Raw genomic sequence first — 13,773 nt, 5'->3', positions numbered from 1 at the left:
GGGGGCTTCGGCTGCCTCGGCCCGCGGGGGCTCCGCAAATAATAAATTTAATAAATTCATGCTGAGCCTTTGGGGGGGTCCTTGGCTCCTTCGCTCGCCCCCAGCCCCAGTGGCATAGCGTGGGGGGGGGTGCAGGGGGGCCGGGCGCAACATCTGGGGGGGCGTGCTTGCACTCGAGTGCTACAATCCACGGGTTAGGGGGCGCAAATTACTTGCCTTGCCCCGGGTGCTGACAACCCACGCTACACCACTGGTCCCGGTGACATTTAAAAAGACAGCATGATAGTGGCATTACTGGCATCTTCCTGGCATCCGCCAGCCACACACGAGTGAGCATAAGAACCAGTTCCTAAGGTAGTAAGAAGGAAGAGAGATGAGATGTTTACGCCTACCCTTCTCTCTCCTTAGAGCAGCCTTCTAGGCTTCCAGTGAGCTAGGTCAGAGCACTATCATTCCTATTAGCAAATTAGGAGAATCAGGTGGAATAACAAAGAACAAATGACAAATATTTACATGCCAATTGATCTTTAAAAAAACATTTCTTAAGCACCTTTATGTAGGATACGCAAGACGATGGACAGAAAAACAAACAAACATGTACCATATTTTCCCCTCTATAGGATGCATCAGACGATAAGCCACACCTTGTTTTGGGGGGAGGAAAACAAGAAAAAAAAATATTCTGAATCCCAGAAGCCAGAACAGCAAGAGGGATCTGGCTTCAGGGATAGCCTCTTGCTGTTCTGGCTTCTAGGATAGCCGCTGAAGCCTCTCCCGGGCAGCGGGATGAAGGCTCCCCCTGCCCGGAAGAGGCTGAACATGGGTAAGCTGCCCTCTGTCCCTTCGCCCACCTCCAGCAAGAGCCATGCACTCTTTAAAGGGAGCGTGGCTCTTGGGGGCTTTTCTGGGAGGTGGGGGAAGGGACAGAGCCCCGTGCTGCCCAGCGCTCCCTCTCCCTGTTCTGGCTTAGCCGCGCAGCCTGCATTCGCTCCATAAGATGCACACACACTTTCCCTTACTTTTTAGGAGGGGAAAAGTGTGTCTTATAGAGCAAAAAATACGGTAAATCATTGCAAAATCCGAAAGGTATGGAACACCACAAGGGTTTTAGCTCAATGGCAGACCCTAGTTTTTGCCTGCAGGAAGTCCTAGTTTCCATTTCCAGCATCTTGTGGAAATGGATGGAGGAGACTCCTGCCTGAAATCCTGGGAGAGTCGCTGACAGTCAGCATTTGTGGCGGATTCTTTCTGCTTCAGTTTGATCTGCGATGCTTCACCAATGCTGTCCAGAGGGGCTATAGAACAAGTGCACAACTAAGTAAACCAGAACATTTGTGGCACGCAGAGTTACCGGATTTCAGCACCAAGTTATGGGAAATGCATTGACGAAAGACGAAGCAGTGTGGCGGCCTTAGAGCTTTTGCAGGTGCCGACCATGTTGTGTATGACCCGCCCCAACAGCATAATGAGCACAGATCATCATGAATGCCCCATAAAAAGGATGTCCATTTCGGATGGGACAGAGACTCTGAGTTTGCTATTAAACCAAGTGATGTTATTGCTTCTCCACCAATGTTGAACACTTCCCCACTTACTTGGGCTTCTGAGACAGTGTGCCTGCCTTAGCTCTGTCCAGTCTTTTGTATCCTGTCTTCCAAGGGTCCCAGCAGGGGCAGTACAAGGTCTGGGACTGGGGCTGGGACATGTCTGCTGTTCTTGGGGCTTCTGCAATCAAAACCCTGTAGATGGGGAGGCAAAATGGAACATCAGAGACACAGACTGCTTTATGTGTTTGCAGGGGAAGGAAGGTGCTCCTCTAAGCCGGTAGAATGTGCTTTAGAATGTGAAGATTTGGAAACAACGTATGGGGGACAGCTAAAAGAAAGCAGTCTTTTTAGTATAAAAGGCCTGTGAATGTATAATTACTATAATTTAAATGAGTGATGAGGAACTTGTGGTTCTCTATATGTTGCTGGCTACAGCTCTCATTATCCACAAACGTTGGTCATGTTGGCAGGGGCTGATGGAGTTGGGTGTTCTGAAGGGCCACAGATTTACATAGAAGCATAAGATGCTACACCATGGTGGGCAAGACTATGGGGACCGGGGACCTGTGTGCCTACTGGCTGGGAAGTGTTGATGGGTATCCTCCAAGTCTCCTGCTCTCACTTCTTATGGTTCTTCATCTTTCAACTGGACTTGGGACCCTTCAGACAGAGCAGCATCCTCTCTCAAGTAAGGCACAGAGGGTTTCTCCAGCCACTCTGGGCAGCTTCCAACAAAATATTAAAAATACAATAAAACGTCAGACATTAAAAACTTCCCTAAACAGGGCTGCCTTCAGATGTCTTCTAAAAGTCAGATAGTTGCTTATTTGCTTGACATCTGATGGGAGGGCGTTCCATAGGGAGGGTGCCACTACCGAGAAGGCCCTCTGCCTGGTTCCCTGCAACTTGGCTTCTCGGAATTAGGGAACTGCCAGTAGGCCTTTGGAGCTGGACCTCAGCAACCTGGCTGATGATTGGGGTGGAAACACTCCTTCAGGTATACTGGGCTGAGGCCGTTTAGGGCTTTAAAGGTCGGCACCTGCACTTTGAATTGTGCTCGGAAACGTACGGGGAGCCAATGTAGGTCTTTCAAGACCGGTGTTATGTGGTCTCGGCGGCCGCTCCCAGTTACCAGTCTAGCTGCCACATGTAGTTTCTGGGTCACCTTTAAAGGTAGCCCCACGTAGAGCGCATTGAATTAGTCCAAGCGGGAGATAACCAGAACATGCACCACTCTAGCCAGACAGTCCACGGGCAAGTAGGGTCTCACCCTGCGTACCAGATGGCACTGATAGACAGCTGCCCTGGACACAGAATTGACCTGTGCCTCCATGGACAGCTGTGAGTCCAAAATGACTCCCAGGCTGCGCAACTGGTCCTTCAGGGGCACAGTTACCCCATTCAGAACCAGGGAGTCCTCCACACCCACCTGTCCCATCTTCCAAAAACAGTACTTCTGCTTTGTCAGGAATCAGCCTCAATCTGTTAGCCACCATCCATCCTCCAACTGCCTCCAGACACTCACACAGGACCTTCACTGGTTCCGAAAGAGAGGTAGAGTTGGGGGCCACTAGGGGGCGCATCGGAAGATGGCTGACAATAACATCTCTCCGACCCACATGAGGTAATTTGGAGGCTATGATGGGGGTAATTAGCCTCCTTACCCCCCCAGGATGGTGGGGGGGACTGCCCTTGCCTGCTGTGCCCTACAGCACCCCCGAATTTGTGGGGTGGGGGCACTAGGCACAAAGCCCTCCTGTGGGATTCCGGCACTCCTGGACGCCATCCCTGATCCGCGCCACTAGCTGCAAGAACTTCAAAAGAAACAATTTGGATGAAGCTAATTGCACATATTTCAACGAAGAAGGGGGAGTAAAGACTGCTGACAGAAGAGATCTCTGATAAAACAAGACAATAATAAATCATGAGAAGATACGCCAAGATACGGTATGGCAAATGACTGATGGGGGAGGGGGGGAACTTTCCTTTCTTTCCTTATGTGATTAAACAAGAATCCCCTCCCCTCACGAGTCATAAATGTCGTTTTAAGGACTTAAACTGTGGATTTGAGACTGTGTGGAGATAAACTTTCGAACCAAAGCATGTTTTAAGAAGAGCATGGAATGAACAAGAGCTCTGGAATGACGCAGTTAAAATTGCCGTCGCCATATTGGGAAGTTCTGTCGGAGGTTTTGAGTCTGGGAGCAGAAAGAGCTGCTTTTATACTGTGGGTGAAACTCCTCAGAGGGACTCAAAAGCGACAGTTTTGCGAGATAATGATGGAAAGAGCGATGTTATCTATGAAGGTGATGATATATGAAAACCATCTCGATTTGAGGGTTGGAAGAACGGAAAAATTCACACAGGATTAATATTGGTGTTTATCGGCTTAAGGAGACTATCAGAAGAGATCATAAAGAAAAAAGAGAAAATATATGAACAAGATGTGATGTGGAAACAGCAAGATAAGACTGGATAGAATTATGAACTCTGTTTGGACTGATTTGGTCTGATTTGGACATTAATGCAGTAGCAAGAAGATGATCAGAATCCCCCTTCGGATCTTGAAATATGGGTCCCCCCAACAAAATTTAAAATTCGGCTTTGTAATTCGGAACTTATGTGATGTGATTTGATTTGATTTGATTGGCCAGTTAATAAAAATTATTTTAAAAAAAGAAAGAAAGAGAGGTAGAGTTGGGTATCATCCGCATACTGATGAACACCGAGTCCAAACCCCAGGATGATCTCTCCCAGCGGCTTCATGTAGATGCTAAAAAGCATGGGGGAGAGGACAGAACCCTGAGACACCCCACAAGTGAGAGCCCAGGGGTCTGAACATTCAACCCCCAACACCACTTTCTGGGCACGGCCCAGGAGGAAGGAGTGGAACCACTGTATAACAGTGCCCCCAGCTCCCAGCCCCACTAGACGGTCCAGAAGGATGTCGTGGTCGATGGTATCAAAGGCCGCAGAGAGATCTAGCAGAACTTTCACCTTTGTCCCTAGCCCGCCGGAGATCAGCGACCAACGCAACCAAGGCAGTTTCAGTCCCATGATGAGACCTGAATCCCGACTGGAAGGGATCCAAATGGTCCACATTCAGCAACCACCCGCTCAATCACCTTGCCCAAGAATGGAAGATTTGAGACACACCTAAACACTGCAGCCAACACACTAATGTGTCACAACATAGTTTGGAAAACTCTGCCATAATGGAACCACCACAGTAAAATATATTATGCAATTTCAAACAAAACAGATTTAAAAAATAAATAGCAGAATATCCAAACACACTGAAGTCTTTGAAATACTTAAAATGCACACATACCTAAAGAAGCTTGGGAAAGGGAAAAAAATCCATTTTCTATTTTAGGTTTATATGTAATTTTATAACTATGGCAAACAACTGTACACATTGTTCTCTAAAATATAATTATTTGGTGCTGAAAGGATTCCGGTTTTTGTCATGTTAAAGATGTGGGAACATAAGACAAATGATTTGAATAGTTAGTGCACTTTGTCAGAGCAAGAGTTTCAGGATTGTGGGGACACTTGCTGTCATGGGGGAGATCATTTGTCCAAATGTCCTGGGCCAGCTCTGTTAAAAGGGGACAACTTAAAAGCAATCAAGAGAAACCACAGCTATAACATCTCACTACTTTGCAGTCTCCATTCTGTGAATTTAAACCCGAAGCTGGGGGATTAAGGCAGCCAGTATGTCTTACTGCTTGCACTTTTTCCTTCCTCTTCTTTTCTCTCTGGGTGATTTAAGTTTTCTTTCTCACCATGGCAACAAGCTTACTCTTGCGTTTCCTTCCATTCCACTCTTAAAGGCACAGTACGCAGACAAGCTTGGCCCCGCAATATAGTTGGGAATATAAAGGTAAAGGGACCCCTGACTATTAGGTCTAGTTGTGACTGACTCTGGGGTTGCGGCGCTCATCTCGCTTTATTGGCCGAGTGAGCCGGCGTACAGCTTCCGGGTCATGTGACCAGCATGACTAAGCCGCTTCTGGCGAACTAGAGCAGCACACGGAAACACCATTTACCTTCCCACCGGAGCGTTACCTATTTATCTACTTGCACTTTGACGTGCTTTCGAACTGCTAGGTTGGCAGGAGCAGGGACCGAGCAACGGGAGCTCACCCCGTCGCGGGGATTCAAACTGGCGACCTTCTGATCAGCAAGTCCTAGACTCTGTGGTTTAACCCACAGCGCCACCCGCATCCCTTATAGTTGGGAATATAGATTGCGCTTAAACCTATCTGTTCCAAAAACAAAGAGGCATTCAGCTTACTCTCGGATTCTGAATTACAAAACCATTAGAAGGTAAAAGCATGGGAACAGTACATTAAAAGTGAGCATAAAGATCACTCAGTAGTCGAGCCTTTGCGATAACTAAAGGAACATGTCCTTCCTTGGCCAATTTTTAGGCGATTCGCTATTTTATTTATTAAATTTATATCCCACCCTTCCTCCCCAATTTGTTACACACACCACAACTTGCTTGTACATTCATTCACACACAACACCACGTCCAAGCTTCATACACCTCCTGCTTCACGAAGAGCACATCTGCATATGCAATTACCACATTAGAATTTGCATTTTACTGTACCAATAGCACTCAGGCTCATCCCTGAAACAGGTTTCAATACGTTATTGGTAGAAGCAAATGACATTGAGCTGTACATGTGGTATGCAGAACTCAGATTTTCCTTTCTTTCAGGGCAGTGAATAAAAGCAAGTAACTATTCCACTAATATTTACTGAGCTACTTTGTCAAGTTCTATGAGATATGTTGTGTTCGCATCTTGATAGTCTTTATTATTTTATTTTCAATTGGCCAAGGACAATTATGCTGGCACCATTTAGTCAATCAATCTTGCTTTATGGCAATGCAGAAGCTAGGAGGACAACAACATGAAATGACACATTAGCAATGTTTGGAAGAAATCACTGTACAACCAAAACTGTGCAAAAGGGTTTTTATGCATTTATTTGTAACACTTGGTTTCCACTTCAAAATAAAGTCATGTGCAAAAACAATCTGCCACTTATTATAAGAAAAGTTGCAAAACCTGCTGAGACAAAGCTTCACTCTTTTCTATACGGCTTATATAAGTTTTTCCCCTTCAGCCAAGATACTTTTTACCTTTTTGGCTGTAAAAGAAACAACTAATCTGTATAACCATTAGGATATGCATTTGGTTGTTTTTTAAAAAATCAGCTTTCTGGTTCAAGAAGCTCAGAGACTGAAACGTATTGTTTATTTATCAAATGTGCGTTGAGTTCATAGTACGTAATGAAAATCTTCAATATTGATTTATATTACGTGTGTCTTTTGTGCTCAGTTGGCACCCCCAAGTATAGTACCCATTTTCAAGTATATACATTAGTAAAAAGATGGATAGCTGCATTGTCTCCTTGTTCGCATGATAATTATTTCCTTTCAGACATCCTAAAGGGTAAAGGTGAAGGGACCCCTGACCATCAGGTCGAGTCGTGGCCGACTCTGGGGTTGCGGCGCTCATCTCGCTTTATTGGCCGAGGGAGCTGGCATACAGCTTCCGGGTCGTGTGGCCAGCATGACTAAGCCACTTCTGGCGAACCAGAGCAGCACATGGAAATGCCATTTACCTTCCCGCCAGAGCGGTACCTATTTATCTACTTGCACTATGATGTTCTTTCGAACTGCTAGGTTGGCAGGAGCAGGGTCTGAGCAACGGGAGCTGACCCCATTGCGGGGATTCGAACCGCCAACCTTCTGATCGGCAAGCCCTAGGCTCTGTGGTTTAACCCACAGCGCCTCCCGCGTCCCACTTCAGACATCCTACAGGGCGGCCATTATGGATGGCTGAACCACTGCTGTCAGAAAAAGCCGCTTTATACTGTAAGAATCTGGGATGTCACAGAGGGTCACTTGTATTTTTTGAATCTATACTACCATCTCTTGAATTGGTTTTATGGTACTCTATGCTCCAAGGCTCATGCCTGAGAGGGGTTTTGGCACAAAGGTACGGTTTCGCTGAGAGAATGGACTTGAGGCACACTGTACAAAATGCACTTGAACAACTGTGGATACAAACAGGTTTTCTTCCTTGCTACCACTGGCTTCACTCTGATGGGACGACAACCACTGTATTAAGCAGGGGTCCCTATCAGGGACTAGACCAGGCTTTCAACTTTGCTGAACTGATATTTCTTTCTAACCTTCTTGGATAGGGGAGGGGGGAACGCTCTCTTTGAAAAGCTGAACATGCATTTACTGAATATACAAAATTAAATTTTACATGAATATGGTCTGCTTCATCCACGGATAACAGGGTGCATACAGTATAACTTAAAAACAGACGCAGTTACACGAAAGCCCGTTAGAAATCCACTCATCCTAGATTATTATTATTTTAATCAAAAGATCGCGGAAAGAATTTACAGATTACATAAATCAGACATACCTTAACTTGCTAGCAGAAAGGTTGTGCTTGTTTCCCTCCAAGTATTGCTGGTTTGCCAGGGGAAATGCAACCATTTCATTACCTAATCTTTCTCTACTGCTGCAGAAACACAACAGGATGTGTTGGACTCCAAGTTTAAGAAATTAAACAAAATTCCCTTTTTATTTTTCTTGCCAAGGAATGCAAGGTTTCATACACCAAAAAGGAAATGCACTCAGAGCGCTTTCAGATTTTCAGAACGTGCTTGCCATTTAAAATGTAGTCAACCCGTATACAGTTAATAGTCATTTATAAATAAACATTTACTATTTACAGGATTTCATTTCGTTTCCACAACCTATGGAGCTATTCTATATGCTCATAGGTGATACTGAGGGAGATCAGTTGACAAAAGCACTTGGGTGTAAACGTTTGTGGAAACTTTTGCTTTACAGAAACCACCAGAAATCCCCACCTGAGGGATTGGTTAAGAGGAGAAAAATCATGTTGCAAATCACACATGGATATAAAAGACCTGATGGTTTGGTTTGCAGTTAATTTGTTTAGAATTGGTGGTTATAACTTGAAGTAACCGGAGGCCTTGTCAGGTCACCCAGCCACCATTTGTGCTCTATTTTACCATGGAGCTCACTGCAAGCGTATCACGAATACCCTCATGCGAATATCCTCACGCCTTTTAGATGTGAATAGAGGTTCTGTATCTCAAGTTTCCACTTCAGCCGTCACACAGAAAGTGTGAAAACAGGGAGATACCCAAGTTAGGTGTGCTTCCTCTTCCCTTCTCCTGCCTCTGCCTCACATCCAAACTATCCCGAGAGAGACCAAATTTCTATCTGCTCATTCTGGCAAAACAAAAAAAAGAAAACTTTCCATCACACAATAATTCATTCAGAACATTATCTTATCAACAAGAAAAGGTTTCTATTCCTCTCCTTTTAGCAATGCCAAGGCTTTTGTCTACTGCAGCATGAAAAGAAACCACGGCTATCTTGGTTCCACATTAACACGGAAAGCTATGCACGTTGCTTTGTGCATTTGATTTTCTCCTCTATGAAAGCCGTACAGGCGAAGTCTACCAAGAATCAGAAGAAAACTGATTTAGCTATAAAAGTGATCTTCCCAGACTGTGGCTTGGAGCCACGGACATTTCAGATTGAGGTTGTGTCATACATCTATGGAAAAGACCATTCCGGTATTCAACATGTCCCAAACATAGATGGAGAACGTCAAACACATTGCTCTGTTTCTGCTAAATATATGCTCCCGATCTAAGTAAATAATGTACCCTAAAATAAAGGACCTCGATTTTACTTCCTTGTAAATATTTGCCTGAGAGGGGTTTTCTTTTTTCAACTTGTGCAACAGGACATGTTGTCATAATTATGCCCTGCTAAATATGAATCACAAGTATTTTCTCTGCCAAGCTTGTGGTGCTTAATTTTTAGGAGAGCCCATATTTAATTCCGTTGGTATTTGTATTTTAAATTCAAAAATGAAACTACCCTCTCTCCTAAAACATTTCGGACCAGTATTTAACAGATATTTTGCTCCTCTGCAGGGAAGGCTGGAATGGTGCAGCGGTACTGCCCTCTAGGCTCTGGCGCTGCTGCCACATACCCGAATGGAGCAGGGCATCACTGAGGTCAGGGCTGTGCAGGTGCACTGACAAACCCAATCCAGCATTCTCACCAGTGTCACTATGCAGCATTGACCTCCCTGCCCTGCCCTGTCCAGGTCAGCAGCAGCGACAGCAGTACTGGGAGAGTGGCTGCGACATGGCCCCTTCTGCCTCTTTCCTTAGAATTACATTTCAGTGGCAGCATCTCTTAGACAGCACCTGACAAAATACACAGAAGATACAGGACTTGCGTAGATATTTACTGTTCCATGCAAAGCTTGAAAATGCAATGAATTTGTTTGTGCTGCCCTCCTATTGATCATGATGGACGATTAGAAATTTCAGTGCTCTCAAAACTGAACTTTGGTTTCCTTCCTTTTCCTCCTCTCACTTAAAATGTATGACTTCTTTTCCATACTCCATGCAAAGTCCTCCCACCCCTACTTTAGCCATATACCAGCCTCCTACAACAACCCTCTTTTTAAACCTCCTCTTAACCAAGTCCACGCATTTTGTATCATTTTCTCTGCTAAAGGTCAACCATGGTGAACTGCTCACTTCTCCTCTAGAATTCCCATTTTTGCAGAGGATGTGCTCACTGGACCTCCAAGTGCCCCAATCAAGACGGGAAGGCTGTGGTTCCTTCTCAGCCCACCCATCAGATTGCTGCCTGCACTTACATACGCAGCAGAGTCATGCCGGTGGAGACCACTCTTTGCCCCCTGAACCTTCCCACTGTCCCCTGCCTCCGGCTGTTTGACAGCTCTGACAATGCCCAGCTTCTTCAGTCTCTCCACCAGGTTCATCTTCAGCTGTCCTGCGTCGGGAGGATTAGAGGTTTTCTGTCCGTACATCTCCTGCAGTAACGTTTCGGCGGGCCGAGAGGCCAAAAAGTTTTCAGACGCGTTTACTCGGGACTCAAACGGCAAAGGGGAAGGACAAGGGGAATGCAGAGGAGAATTGGGTGGCGTTGAGGGAACGGCAAGTATCTTGAGAGACTGCAACGGCGGCACTTTCTCCAAGACTGGACTGTTGTAGACCTTGGCCGAGATGCCTTGCTCTTGCAGAAGCTTAGCTAAGCTTGTACTGAAAGTGATGGTCGAGTCTCTTGTGCTTGTCAGGAATTCTCCAATACTAAGCCTGTAGGACGCGGATGGGGAGCTTGTGACTGTACTGCTTGAACTGCTGCCACTTCCAGAGCACAAAGGGGCATATGAAGCACTAGAAAGCAAAGCAAGAGAAAATTACATTCGCTATACCAAGGGCAAAAGAAAAGCAGAAAGCTTTCAGAAATGAAGGGCAGGACTTCTATGTGCTGTAACAAGGCTCCAAAGTCCTCGTCACACCTTTTCTTTACCAGCAGCATCCCACAAATCATCTCTCCTTTTTCCTTCCCTGTTCCTATCCCTTTTCAAAAGTTTTAAAACAAGAAAAGGTAACTGCAATTAGCTAAATGCATAACCGTTCTGTGCAGCTAAATACAAAATTATGGGTCACTTGGATATAGAAGAAGAGTTTGGATTTGATATCCTGCTTTATCACTACCCTAAGTGTCTGGCGTGCTCTGGTCCATGGGGTCACGAAAAGTTGGACACAACTAAATGACTAAACAACAAGAAGGAGTCTCAAAGTGGCTAACATTCTCCTTTCCCTTCCTCCCCCACAACAAACACTCTGTGAGGTGAGTGAGGCTGAGAGACTTCAGAGAAGTGTGACTAGCCAAAGGTCACCCAGCAGCTGCATGTGGAGGAGTGGAGACGCGAACTCGGTTCACCAGATTACGAGTCTACCACTCTTAACCACTACAACACACTGGCTCTCATTTGATGGCAAGCAGAATTCTGAGGTGACCACCAAACTTCTTACCTGGGGGTGACCTGAGTGATATCGGATGGATGGAGAATCCTACAGGTGGTAAAAGTAAATGTAGAGTTTGTAGATGAGAGACATTTTCCTGGATTTGAAGCTAAAATATAAATAAAAACACATCAGATGAAAAGGAGATGGAGAACAGACTAGCAGGACAAAAAAAGGAATAAAAATAAAAACCTGACTTAGTAAAGGGGGGGAAACTATTCTTCCAAGGGAGAGCTGTCACAGTAAGAGATCAGATCAGCCAAGTACTGATCTGCGAACTGCCCCGAGTTTTTATGATGTTTAGATATAAATCTAAGCAACAACCACCACCACCACAATTGTTACAGCCATTACCTGCTAGGGAAACAGTTGCTAAATTAGTAGGTGGAAGAAAGATTCCTGCCAATGACTTTGGCACTGTGAGTTTCTTTTCCTCAAGAGGGGACTGCTGCACTTGGAAGGTGATGCCTTCATCCCTCTCTTCCTCATCCTCTTCAAAATCAGAGAGGTGGTAGCCGTCAGCTTCGGACAGTGGTGTGAAACCTTTTGTCACAACGCCAGGGCGTGGGTCGAGAATTGTGCCGAGGTGAGGCTGAGCCAACTGTTGCCAATGGAACAGGGTCTGAGAACCTAAGAGAGCACAAACAAATGTCAAAATGGGCAGAGTTCTTCCTTAGCATAATCCCAGGCAGCCAGCTATAGAATCTTATTTTTTACAAAACTTCATTGAGAAAGAGAAATTCACTGGATGTAAAGGAAATTCAGATTGGGAGGATTTTAAAAGGTGATGACAAATATCCTAACAGGCTTTTCCTGACGTTTTACTCATTTATTTAAAATTTTGTAATAATTATTTGAATATATTTTAAAAATTTATACCCTGTTTCCCCAAAAATAAGACACTGTCTTATATTAATTTTTGCTCCCAAAGATGCACTAGGTCTTATTTTCAGGGGAATGTCTTATTTTTCCATGAAGAAGAATATGGTACACATTTATTGTTGAATAAAAAAAAAAGAAAAGGAAAAAAAAAGGAAATTTATTACCTGTATACGGTACAACACCTTAAGGTATAAGGCTTTGGGGGCCTTATATTCCAGGGTGGCCTTATTATCGGGGAGGCCTTATATTCGGGGGAGGCCTTATATTACAGCGAGAGGCAAAACTGGAAGTAGGTCTTATTTTCAGGGGATGTCTTACTTTGGGGGAAACAGGGTATATGGGTGATTTATGATGGCCTATATTTGTAATGCCTCATAAAGGTTTGGTGAAGTAGTAAGAATTTTTTTTAAAAAATTATACAATACAATATCCACAGAAAAAAGAATATAGCATTAAGTTTAACTCACATTTGACTTTAAAACAGAGGATACATTTGCCCCTGACACAGAAATGTAAGAGAGAGACGATGGCATAAATATAGTTAGAACTACTTTAGGTAATCAGTTCAATTTCAGCAAGCATAAATGATTAAATTTCTTTAGCTGTTCATTCCCACAAACACTATGAGGTAAGAACTTGTTACTTCTGTTTTACTGACAGGGAAGTAAGCCTAAGGGCTGTGCCCAGTTTTCCATAAAATGGGGTGGGGGCAGAGCAATGCAGAAAAGATCAGCAGCTGCAGGTAGGCCAATGAAAAGTAAGTTGTGCCAAACGATGTTTTAACGCAAAAGTTCTTTCTGTCTCCAGCAAGCACTTCGGATGAACAGCAGTCTAAAGGGGGAGCAAGCTGCTCCTGTGGAGCCTTCCGATGTCAAGCATGCTTAACCAGCAACCCAGACTGATAACAGAAGAGTTTTCTGGGAGAAGACAACCGGGCTCAGGCCATGTCAGTGACTGGAAATCTAAGATTTGAACCCAGGTCTATTTCTATTGTCTTTATTACACACATGCCTATATAGGTCTGAAGCTCAACATCAAAAAAAACGAAGATCATGGCCACTGGGCCCATCACCTCCTGGCAAATAGAAGGGGAAGAAATGGAGGCAGTGAGAGATTTTAAAAGACGCCTGCTCCTTGGGAGAAAGGTGATGGCAAACTAGACAGCATCTTAAAAAGCAGAGACATCACCTTGACAACAAAGGTCCGAATAGTTAAAGCTATTGTTTCCCCAGTAGTGATGTATGGAAGTGAGAGCAGGACCATAGAATCATAGAATCATAGAATAGAATCATAGAATTGGAATAGACCACAAGGGCCATCGAGTCCAACCCCCTGCCAAGCAGGAGACACCATCAGAGCACTCCTGACATATGGTTGTCAAGCCTCTGCTTAAAGACCTCCAAAGTAG

The 13,773-nt window shown here is 44.7% G+C and overlaps 2 protein-coding genes across 7 annotated transcripts in view; both read right to left on the bottom strand.

Moving 5' to 3' along the window:
* The window catches only part of FLACC1 (flagellum associated containing coiled-coil domains 1), a 34,837-nt gene extending 29,464 nt beyond the window's left edge, over positions 1-5,373 (bottom strand). The window contains exons 1-3 of one of the 4 annotated variants that reach the window (XM_082203322.1): positions 5,276-5,308; positions 2,170-2,272; positions 1,596-1,739 (exon numbers count right to left, since the gene is read on the bottom strand). In XM_082203322.1, coding sequence (XP_082059448.1) covers positions 1,596-1,739; positions 2,170-2,186 — 161 coding nt within the window. In that variant the 5' untranslated portion in view covers positions 2,187-2,272; positions 5,276-5,308. Of the gene's footprint in view, positions 1-1,595; positions 1,740-2,111; positions 2,273-5,275 lie in introns of those variants that run through there. The other 3 variants (XM_082203323.1, XM_082203324.1, XM_082203325.1) reach the window with 3 other exon arrangements.
* Positions 5,374-6,524: 1,151 nt separating this feature from the next.
* The window catches only part of TRAK2 (trafficking kinesin protein 2), a 47,957-nt gene continuing 40,708 nt past the window's right edge, over positions 6,525-13,773 (bottom strand). For all 3 annotated transcript variants that reach the window (XM_082233647.1, XM_082233649.1, XM_082233648.1), the window contains 3 exons: positions 11,838-12,113; positions 11,493-11,592; positions 6,525-10,847 (listed from right to left, as the gene is read on the bottom strand). In XM_082233647.1, the coding sequence (XP_082089773.1) occupies positions 10,181-10,847; positions 11,493-11,592; positions 11,838-12,113 (1,043 nt within the window). In that variant the 3' untranslated portion in view covers positions 6,525-10,180. The remainder of the gene's footprint in view (positions 10,848-11,492; positions 11,593-11,837; positions 12,114-13,773) is intronic.

This window comes from Podarcis vaucheri (assembly GCF_965113315.1).
Source record: "Podarcis vaucheri genome assembly, chromosome: 1".
In the NCBI taxonomy this organism is placed as follows: domain Eukaryota; kingdom Metazoa; phylum Chordata; class Lepidosauria; order Squamata; family Lacertidae; genus Podarcis; species Podarcis vaucheri.
The sequence above is the reverse complement of the archived record's forward strand: the minus strand, read 5'-3'. Positions and strand labels throughout refer to the sequence as shown.